Below are 10,246 nucleotides of genomic sequence, written 5' to 3'. Positions count from 1 at the left end.
GTGCTGCAGAGCCCAGACCCGTGCCGCATTGAGCGCAACCACACACCCACTCGCCGCTGTACCCGGCCTTGACTCCCGCGCACCGCAAGCACGCCCAATGCTCGCAGCCAGCGACGTCGCACTCGCCGACGGCGCGCCTGCGACGGATCCTCGTGTCATCTTGATCAATCTCGGTGAATCGCAAACCGCACGTCGAGTCGCGCCGAACGGTCACGCCCTCCTGCGGGGAGGGGAGAGCGGGGAACGATACGTAAGGGGGGGGGACATGGGGTGAGAAGCAGCATGAAGGAGAAAACGCCTCGTCATCAAGCACAGCGCCGCAGCGGCAGCAATACACCGCAAGACTTGACCCACCTGCACCGCCGCCCTCGGCGGCCGCCGCATCCTCTACCGCAACCGCGGCGGGCTCAGCTACCGCCACCGCCGCCGCCGCCGCAATCGTCGCCGCCGCTTTGCTTGGCGCCACCGTCGCCGCTGCTTTGCTTGGCGCCACCGTCGCCGCTGCTTTGCTTGGCACCGCCGCCGCTTTGCTTGGTGGCCTTCGAGACGCGGCCGAAGCCGAACGGCTCGGTTGACGCACTCTGCGCGCGAGGCGGAGCACGGCATCAGCGGTTGCGTCGTACGGAGGAACGCCTACGGCAGAAGTCCAGAGACGTTCGGGAGGGCCCCTCTGCGCCGGCGAACCCCGTGGCGGCGAGATGCCGACGCCGAGCCGCGCAGCCAGCTGGGTCAGCACCTATGGGCGCGCAAGGGAGCGCGTCCAAGTCTGCTGTGAAGCAGGGAAGGGACGGAGTGGAGGGAAGCGGGCACGTAGTCTGCGCGGCCGCGCACGACGAGCTCCGCGACGCGGTCCTAACGATCGCGTCTCCTTGCTTGCTTCCCTCTCCTCTCGGCCTCCCGGAGACGCGCAGCGGCGCGATCCTTCGGAGTCGGCTGCAAGTTGATGATTGCGAAACGCTTGCGCCCGCGCCCCGGCTGCTGCCAGATGTACTTGTAGTGCTGCAGCACCTGCAGGGCATGTCCAAGCGGAGTCCGCACTCTGCCGCCAAGTGCGACTCTTGCCGCGCTGCGGCACCTTGAGCGAAGAACCAACGAAGAGCGACACGTCGGCGCGACCCGCGGCCTCTTGCGCCGACTCGAGCTGCGTCTGGCGGTGACAGGCGGGGGAAAGGTGAGGAGGTACGCCCACCCTCGCAGCTCGCCGAATGTGCGGGTACGCGCGTCGCGCCTCGTCGATCTTCTCCCCAAAGTAGACGATTGTGTCGTGCAGTGGCGCGCGGCAGCTGCTGTCGTCACATTTGCGCATCGTGGTGTGCCGCCGGTATGAAGACGCCTCTGTCACGTCGAAACCACGCAGAAACTCGCGGCCACACGCGCGGCATCGCTCGCGAAAGACGTTGCCGTGCAACTCCGTCAGCGCCGACGGCGGCACCTGTCCACACAGCGCGCGAAGGTCTGCCGTAGCAGGAGCTGCTGCTGCTCGCGCTACTCCTACTACCGTGAGTTGCACCGTGAAGCGAGGCATGTGAGTTGACGCTGGCTGCAGGAGTCCAGGACTACAGCTGTCGCCAGGCGGCACTGCTACAGTGACGTTATACTACTGCTGCACCCCCGAGCGCATGTGCAGGCCGTCGATGTTTTGAGAGACGACAGCGGCGACGCGGCCTGATAGCGCGGTCATGAAACGGCAGCTTGAAGAGCGGTGCGTGTGGCAACGTTGGGCGCCACGTGCGGCGAAGTTGCTGCGCAGGCCGTCGGCGCCGTGGGAGTAAGGCGGGGACTGAGTGAGGGCTTCGAGTCGCACCGGCGCGCACGAGGGCAGCGAGCGCCATGTGGCCCTCGGTTGGCGTGACGCCGAGCTTGTCGACGCCGCCGGCGCGAGAGCCGCTGGAGAGGGAGCCGGCCTTGCCCGCGGGCGCCTTTTTCTGCTGCGTCCATATCCCCTGCGGCCCGCGGTAGTCGGGGATGTTGGCGGCAGTCGAGATCCCAGCGCCGGTGTACACAACCACGTGACGCGCTCCAGCCAGCATCTCGCTCAGCGCGTCGATCTTGCCGCGGAGGACTTCGGCGTCGTCCTCCGTTTCCACCATGCTCGCCGCCTCGGCCGCCTTGCGCGCTGCAGTCCGCTCCTGCGCTGCCTGCAGCCGGCGCGCCTCCTCTGGCCGCGCCTCCAGCAGCGCGAGGTCGGCGGCGGTGCGCTCGTCGACTGGCGTGCGGAGCGCGGCCTTGAGCCGACGCTCCACCTCCCGCTCCTCCGCCGCAGCCCTGGACTGCGCCGCGCGCTCCAGCTTGGCCGAGTCCCGCTGGGAGAGCGCCATCGGGGGCCTGTGCTCGTAGGCACGGCCTGTGCGATACGGCGGCGCCTGGCCAACTTGGAAGGCGGCGAATAAAATTATTCGAGGTCCCCTCTAAGCCCTCAGACAAGATATGTAAGATGCGCCCTCCCCCCTCGCTTTTGCAAAATCCTGCAAAGGTGGGGACGTGTCTGTCCTCGACCCAGCCCTAGCTTGGGATGTCCGTTGTATTTATTTATTTATTTATAGACAAGATATGTGGCACGAAGGTTGAAGCGAGAATCGGAGAGAGACTGCGAAGAGAGATAGGAAGAGGCGGACGCCCAAGGGTGGGCGACGGCTAGCGCACCACACCCCTCTCCTTAAAATCCCTGTGTGGTGGCGGCGTGCCGTCCTCCCATCCCTCCCTTGGGCGTCCGTTTTCTTTCTTTAGACAAGATATGTGAGGGGGGCTGCGCAAATTCTGGGCACACGCGCAGATTCTGTCGACACGGGCGCGCCATGCCCAAGGCCTCGCGCCCTCGCCGTCGAAGGCGCCGCTGCCGAGGAAGCCGAAGAAGCCGAAGGACGTGAAGGACGTGGCCTTGAACACGATGCGCCTCGCCTTGGAAGGCGGCGAATGAAAAATATTTTCGTCGGCACGAGGGAGCTTACCAGTGATCCAAGCTCCCTCACGCGCTCCACCCGCGATCCGCACCTGTGACCACAAGCACAACCCATAACACTGTGAATTTGTGTGAGCTCTGTGTCCTGACTTGCCAATAATGTACCTAGAACAAGCTCGCGGGTCAACCGACGACGGTACTGTGGTGGCGCGGGTTTCAACGTAACGTCCTTCATGTCGGCCGCCGCCCAGGCGCACAGCCTGGGCAAAATCCTCTGCCAGGCGCAGGCGGAGATCGCCGCTCTACGCGAGACACTCACGGAACCGCCAGCCGCTGGAGCCTCCCCCGATGGCCGCAGTGTGGAGGAGGTGCTGGGGGTGGTGCGTCAGGTCGAAGACTCCCTGCGGCTGAAGGCCGACACGTTGCTTCAGGCGCTGCAGCTGCCAGCAGCGCCCCGCATGAACGGCAGCAACACTCCCCACTTTGCCGTGGCCGCCACCTCGCCCGCGCCGCCGCTACCAGCGGAGTCGGCACCCCCCGATGACTGGAGAGGGCAGCGTGGCCACGACCGGCTGCGGGTGCAGCTCCCTGCACGGGCACGCTCGGCGCCATCCGTGAAGGCGGCTACGAAGCAGCAGCAGCGGCAGCTCTCAGCGGCGCTAATGAACCCTGCTTCTTCCTCCTCGCGCGCCTACCTTGCGCAGCGGTTTGGCGTAGCAGAGCCGGCCCAACCGCAAAGCGGATGCCGACGGCCCTGTGGGCCGGCGCCCGGGATGAAGAAGCGACAGGGAGCGAAGCGGACGGCGCCGCTCGGCGTTGTCGCCGGTGACTGCCGACGCGATCCTCACGCGGAGCCGCCAATCCGCCCGAGCGACGTTGCCGCCGGTCTGCTCTCTCTTACGCAACGCAGACTCCTGCCGCCCCATGTCGACCTCACGCCGGCCGCCGCAGCTATATCAAGGAAAAGAAGTGAGCCAGCGCCGGGAGTCACGCATCAGCACATGCACCACTGTAGGCCCTCGCGCGGGAGCCGGCGCCAGTCACCCAGTCGCCCTCGCGGCTGCATTCCTTTACTGAGCAGTTTGTGGCTCCGGCCGCGCAGCCAGCGCCCTTCTCCTTTACGGCCAACACGAAGCTCGACCTTCGGACCGATCCAGGACAGACGTTTGCGGAGGCGGGTCCGGTCTCGCGCCCTCCCGCCAAGCTCGCTCTCCGGGATGGGATTAATGCAGAAGGGAAGACGTTGGGGCCGCCAATGGTCAGTGTCGCTCGCCAAAAGGAAGACGAGGAGGAGTCAGCCCGCACATCAAATCAAGTCGAGGTCGCGGCGGGACAGGATACGCCAACAGAAGCGCGTGGCTTTGACGCCCTGATGGACCGGTACTCCCTTCACCACTACATTGTCCGCCATGGCGCCACACTCCGTACCACGCCTGAGTTCCTGTCGTTTGAGCGCAAGTATGCCAGCAGTTGGGGCGCGCCCAGACGGCTCCACACGCGGGCCCGGTCGTTTGTAGGTCCACAACGTGTTCACGCCGTGTCTTGTAGGCGCCATTGAGGGGCTCAATTTGCGGCTGGAGGATCTACTCCGCGCCTTTGGGGTGCCACTTGCCGTAGTTGACGGCCAAAGGCTCGCAGCGCTTGCGAGCGACGCGCTCGCGCTGATCGATGACAACGCGCTCTTGAGCTGTTTTGTCAACGCAGATGAGGTGGCACGTTGCATGCGGCTCCCCGATCAGCAGCTAGCCGAGAGGGAAGAGGAGGCTCGGGTGGAGATTGCCGCCAATACGGTGCAAAAGCGGGCGCGAGCTTTCCTCGGTCGTCGGAGGGCGGCCTGGCAGAGGTGCGAGGCTGAGGCGGCGGCGCGGATAGTCCGAGGGTGGCGGTCACGGCAGAACCTGCGGGATCTTCGTGCGCGGCTGGCGCGTGACCGCGCGGAACGAGATGCCACGTGGCGGGCCACGCAGGCGGATTTTGGCGTTCGGTGGGGGGAGATGCGGTGGGAGCCTCGGATCATCGTCCACGTGCCCTCGCTCTCGTACAGCGAGGCGCGCGCGGGAGATAGCCTAGATCTAGCAATGTGCCGAGATGAACCCTTTGTCACGCGCCACCGCAACTAGCAGGCGCAGCGAACCACCATGCGCAGCCTTGATGTGAGGCAGAACGCACAGCTACCGCGCCTCTGCGACGCGGCGGCCGCGGGCGTGGACGTCATCTACGTAGCGCCGTTCCCGCTGCACGACGATGTGGTCGGCTACTTTCGCAAGGTGCTCGAGACTCACAGTGTGAGGGCCTCTAGAGCAGCTACCTAATAGCCGGCATTCGGCCGCAATATAGGTGCTCGAGATCGGCGGCGTTGAGTCGCCCGAGCAACGCTTCAAAGTGGTCGTGCCCGAGAATTACCACCGTTTCCCGCCCCATTTCTCGCTCGCCACGTTGTTACTCTACTCGCCGCGCGCGCTCCGTCGCATCTCCGCCTTTTGCCGCGGCCGCGCGGCGTACATCGTCCCCGGCGCCGTCACATTGGGGTGCATGCCTCAAAGGGCGAGAGAAAGCAGTAAGCAAGCGGTTATCCGCCAACATAGGCGTCGTTGGGCCAGAAGATATGCGGCTGTCGCAGGCGCTAAGGATGCCATTGTTTGGGCCGGAGCCACGACTCGCGCGCGCGTTTGGGTCCAAGTCGGGGGCGCGACGTATCTTTCAAGCGGCGCGGGTCAACGTACCGCCCGGTGCGCATGACGTCTACGACGAGCCGTCATTATTGGCGCGGTTGGCCGCTCTCATTGCCGCCCACCCGGCGCGAGTTGGACGTTGGGACCGCAAACTATTCCGGCGAGTTATTAGACCCACCCGTTGTCACGTAGGACGTGCCCCGCTGGCTGGTAAAGCTGGACGACGAGTCGGGCGGGCGCGGGATTGCCCACGTAGACGCAGCGCACGTGCCATCGCGCGCCAAAGCGCTCGCCGCCCGCCGCCGGCGTGAATCTGGCCACCCGCCGAGACCGCCCACCGAGGGCGGCGAGGGCGGCGAAGAGGGAGAAGACGCCAGCCAGGCGCGTTTGGATGCCGAATTGCGTCAAGAGCTAGCCGAGCTCCTGCCATTCCGGGCCGTGGTCAGCGCTCCGTGGCTATACCGCTCATGGGCCGAGTTCGTTGTGGCGCTCGGGCGCACTGGTGGCGTCATCGAGGCGCTGCCACCGAAGGCAGGATGGCGGATACGTAAAGCTTCAGTTCAGAAGGTTAGGCAGTGTCTCTGTAGGCGTCGCCCGGTGATGAGGCGCTTGTGTCGTCACCCTCGTGCAATCTTCTCATCGAGCCAGACGGGGCTCTCTCCCTCACCTCGACCCACGACCAAGTCCTCTCGCGCTATTCGTTCGTCGGCGGCGCCTTTCCGCAGGCGGCGGTGCCTGCCGGCGCGATTTGCGAGGCGGCACTGGCCATTGCGCTCGCGTGCCGCGACGCCGGCATCATTGGCCATGTCGGTGTTGACTTTGTTGCTTTCACCGGCGCCGAGGGGATGCTTCGGTTGTGGGCCGTCGACCTCAATCTCCGCCTCACGCCCACCGCCCTCTCGTTCTCTTTCTTTGACTTTCTGGTGGGCGGCGCCTTTGACGCGGCGACGGGTGAGTACCGCGGCGGGCCAAGTGGCGAGAATGGGCAGACCACACGCACTTATGTCATGAGCAACGCTTTCTACCACGCGCAACTGCCCTCGGTTCGCCCCTCGACATTCTTCAGCGCATGCCGTCATCGGGGCGCCTCCTTCGACCTCGTGGCGCGAACGGGCACAACTCGTTTCCATGCATTCCTCCTCGCGGGCCCGTTCTGCTCTCACAATCTTGGCATCACCTCGGCTGTAGGCACCGTCTTCAACCTGGTGGACTCGTTCTCGGGCGGCGTGCTCGGCATGCTCACTGTGGGTCCTTCTCGGCTCGACGCCCTGCGCAGGTTTGCCGAAACTCCGGATCGTCGAACGTATCCGATGCATTTCCCCTCACTATGATGTGAGCCGCATAGGTTCGCCGATGGGCTCGCGCTCATCCAGCAGCAGGTGGGGCCGGCGGTAGCGCGGCACGATGCGAGCGAACAGGCCCTGCACGACCTCACGTTCCAGGACGTCATTCAGGCAGTGCGCTCGTTGGCCACGCTTGCCCCATCCGACATCTTGCCTGCACCAGCCGAGCACAAAAAGGGCGAGAGGCGGGCTCTCGTGGACGCCGAGCAGGTGAATGAGTTGTAGCGTGTGTGGAGCCGCAGCACAGGCACATTTCTACGTCACGGTATGCGTCTCTCAGTAGACCGCAGGGTCCCCTGTAGCCGAAGGCGAAGCGTAAGCCTTGTTGCCTTGACCGTGTTTCTAGTTTTCTTTTTTCCAAGACACAAAGCCCGAGAGTGCCCCCCCGCACATGCACATGCAACGGTGACTCGCCACAGCCCACACCACTCGCGTACAAACATGCACACACTCTATATGACTCGTGTGTACGCGTGTGACTCGTAGACCCATATGGCGCCATGCTGCATGCACGACACACAGACAAAATACACCAGAGACATGCCGTAACCCACGGTCAGCGTCAGGATGGGCGACTTCAGCGGCAGCGAGCCGTCACTCTAGTGCCCTCGCTGCGCTGCTCCACTCGTCCGCTACACAATATTGGTCGAAGGCTGATGCGCGCCTCCCGTGCGCGAGTCGTTGCGTGTCTCGCTTGCGGATGACTTCCGCGTGGCGGCCTTATCCTCGGCGCTGCTGTCGTCAAATGTGCCCCACGCCAGCGGCGGCATCTCGAGCGCCGACTCATCCAATCTCGAAGCGACGGCCAAGCCAGCCGGAATACCGACGAGGGTGGCAAGAGTGAGAAGAAAGTAGGGGGGTCTGATGCCGGCGGAGAGGGTGAGGCATGTGGGCGGATCGACCAGCTCAGCAAAATGCGCCTACTCAACAGGCTGAATGATTGGAAACGCGGTCCGACGGCATGTGGTCGGCGGCTCGAGCCGCTCGAATGGCGCCTCGGCGACGGCGCCAACAGTGTCGCAGAGGCCGTGCGAGATTTCCCCCACGATCTGCTGCGCAATGGCGTCGAGCTGGGACGAGGGGGGGGGGGGGGGGGTCCACGCTTAGTGGGCGGAAGGGGTGATGGGAGGGGTTCGACGAGGGAGCTTGCAGGAACCCGCACCTGCACGATTGAGAGGATCATGCAAACCACGTAGACCTCGAGTGCACCGAGGGAGGAGCACACCTAGTTTGACCGGCCGCCTCAGAGGCCGCCGAGAGGGCCCAGGCGGTATATGCGGACGGAGCTGCGGGAGGGGCGGCACATTGAGCATAAAGCCAGCGGCGTGGCGCGACGACGGCGAAAGCGGCACGAACCAGGCGAGCAAGCAGCCAAAGTACCAGGCAAGAGGGGCGACCATGATAACGAGGAAGTAGATGACGCGGTACCTGGAGGGAAGCTCGGGGCGGCTCAGCCAGGCCAAAGAGACGAGAGGAGAGACGGGGCGGCACCCTTCCATCAGCCAGTCGGGCGATGATGGCGAGGCGTGGCGGAGCTGGACGCCACTCTCGATCACAGAGTACTCGTCGGAGCTCTCCCCGCCGAGTGCCACGCCGAGAAGCCCCCCCTTGGAGAGGCGGAATACGGGGAGGAAGCAGGCGCCGAGCGTTGCGCAAAAGGCAAAGATCAGTGACAGGCTCACCACGATGCCAAAGCGTTCGCCGGAGCGATGGCGGAGCGCGACGCTTGGGATTGGTGGTGCAGCAGCCTCGGTGCCAGGCCGTACGGCGGCCTTCCTCTTCCCCTGGCCCGCCCTCGTCGCCTCGCGAGGCGGGCGCGCGCACGGGTGTTGCGGCGGCAGGCACACCGTCTTGTGCATGTGGAAGACGAGGGCGGTGAGGAGCAGGGAGGCGAGGACAGCGAGGAAGAAATAGGTGATGCCCTCTGTCGGCATAACCTCGACCGAGACGGTCGCCAACGGGAGCGCGCCCGGTTCGGGAGCGGGCGGTAACGTGAAGTCCATCTGCATCGCCGCCATCAGAATGAAGATCATCAACGAATCGACGTTTGACCACTTGCCCATCTTCTCAAAGAAGCCGAGCAGGGCGCCCCGCCTCCCCGCCGGGAGAACACAAGGCGGTGCCCACAAGCAAAAGAGCGTAGTCGAGAGCTTCACGGCAGGCCAAATGCCTACACACACGGAAGGTTGCGCAGCGGCACGTCACGGACGTGGTTGCCGAGCTTCGGAGCTAGGGCGCTGGTCGGGCGCGCCCGAGAAGACCACGATGAGGGCCGAGATGAGGTAGCCCATCCCGCCCGTCTGCCAGAAGCGGATCACCTACCGCGATCGATGGAGGCTGTGCCATGCTACGCAGCAACGCAGACGGTCCACCAGAGGCGCGTCACCGAGGAGGGGAGCCCAATGCCAAACACGTCGAGCGGCGGCAGCGGTGCCCCCGCCACGGAGACCGTCGCACGCACCATGGCGCCATCGAGCACGGGCGCGTTGGCATACGAGAAGAGGAGGAGGTTCAACACGAGCAAGAGCGAGAGCGGCCACGTCAGCGAACGGGGGTAGTGCGACGCGATGGGGAAGGCGCCACCATCCGCCGCCGCTCCGCGCCGCGGGACGCAGCAGAAGCGCGGACAGGCGAGGTGACCGCCGATCACGAGGGCGCTGATGCCGTAGGCGGCCCCGTAGACAGTGCACGAGAGCAGCGTCTCGAGCCCGCTCATACCGGTGCCGGTGGTGGTGGTTGCGGCAGCGGGAGGCACCCCCACCCTAGGCGCCGCGCAGGCCTCATGCGCCGCGTCGACGGTCGAGGCAAGCGCCTCATTGAGCGCGCCGAGGGTGCCCGGCAGGACCGCGGACAGCAGGGAGCCGAGAAAGCCAGCCGTCAGCACGGCGGGCTCGGTGCCGTTGATGGGGGCGATCGCAAGCTCAAAGCTAGGGGGAGAGGGAGAGCTCGTCTCAGCGTCTCTACCCTTCGGCTCTCTACCCCTCTCATGTCTTTCTTGGTGTCTCTCGTGTATCCGGCAAGACTCCGGGAGGGTTGTCGAGGCTGCTGCGACCACAAGGGTGATACATGGGCAGAGACCGCACACCTCGAGGCGCCGCCATCAAGTGCATCGAGGCGCGCTCCGCGCAGGGGTGTCAGCACGCAGGGTGAGGCGAGGTCGGCGATCGAGAGGGCGCCGAGCGCGCCGGCCGCGAGCCGTAGCTGCTGCACGGCCTCAGCAGTGACCGCAGCGGCCGTCAGGTTGACCGTCCAGCCCACCGTCCGACCTATAGCAACCACGTCGCGCTCACAGCACACCGAGCCATGCAGTTGGCCTCGGTTCGCCCCTTGCT

The 10,246-nt window shown here is 65.3% G+C and overlaps 4 protein-coding genes across 4 annotated transcripts in view; 1 reads left to right on the top strand and 3 right to left on the bottom strand.

Annotated features, from left to right (window-relative positions):
• Positions 1-2,366, bottom strand: EMIHUDRAFT_460268 (hypothetical protein; the record flags this gene model as incomplete). The annotated part of the gene is made up of 9 exons (XM_005756652.1): positions 1,805-2,366; positions 1,610-1,665; positions 1,190-1,432; positions 1,076-1,147; positions 811-852; positions 703-736; positions 299-633; positions 204-220; positions 1-137 (listed from the first exon to the last, which is right to left on the bottom strand). Coding segments are annotated over exons 1-9 (1,450 nt in total), but the record flags the coding sequence as incomplete, so codon positions are not given.
• A 2,671-nt stretch (positions 2,367-5,037) lies between these two features.
• EMIHUDRAFT_250638 (hypothetical protein) lies at positions 5,038-7,139 on the top strand (the record flags this gene model as incomplete). The annotated part of the gene is made up of 7 exons (XM_005756651.1): positions 5,038-5,166; positions 5,237-5,306; positions 5,485-5,702; positions 5,764-5,838; positions 5,914-6,138; positions 6,177-6,847; positions 6,917-7,139. 7 exons carry the CDS (start codon positions 5,038-5,040, stop codon positions 7,137-7,139), a joined length of 1,611 nt encoding a protein of 536 aa, XP_005756708.1.
• A 114-nt stretch (positions 7,140-7,253) lies between these two features.
• EMIHUDRAFT_446678 (hypothetical protein) lies at positions 7,254-8,942 on the bottom strand. Its single transcript, XM_005756650.1, has 5 exons — positions 8,406-8,942; positions 8,219-8,342; positions 8,077-8,139; positions 7,905-7,984; positions 7,254-7,828 (listed from the first exon to the last, which is right to left on the bottom strand). The coding sequence occupies exons 1-5, from the start codon at positions 8,930-8,932 to the stop codon at positions 7,492-7,494; spliced, it is 1,131 nt and encodes a 376-aa protein (XP_005756707.1). The 5' UTR covers positions 8,933-8,942; the 3' UTR covers positions 7,254-7,491.
• A 181-nt stretch (positions 8,943-9,123) lies between these two features.
• The window catches only part of EMIHUDRAFT_460267 (hypothetical protein), a gene marked incomplete at its 3' end in the record, with an annotated part of 3,464 nt that continues 2,341 nt past the window's right edge, over positions 9,124-10,246 (bottom strand). The window contains exons 4-6 of the mRNA XM_005756649.1: positions 10,000-10,127; positions 9,301-9,841; positions 9,124-9,232 (exon numbers count right to left, since the gene is read on the bottom strand). Of these exons, the coding sequence (XP_005756706.1) occupies positions 9,125-9,232; positions 9,301-9,841; positions 10,000-10,127 (777 nt within the window). The remainder of the gene's footprint in view (positions 9,233-9,300; positions 9,842-9,999; positions 10,128-10,246) is intronic.

Source organism: Emiliania huxleyi (assembly GCF_000372725.1).
Source record: "Emiliania huxleyi CCMP1516 unplaced genomic scaffold EMIHUscaffold_959, whole genome shotgun sequence".
Taxonomy (NCBI): domain Eukaryota; phylum Haptophyta; order Isochrysidales; family Noelaerhabdaceae; genus Emiliania; species Emiliania huxleyi.
Note: the sequence above shows the minus strand (reverse complement) of the source record. Positions and strands in the feature narration are given on the sequence as shown.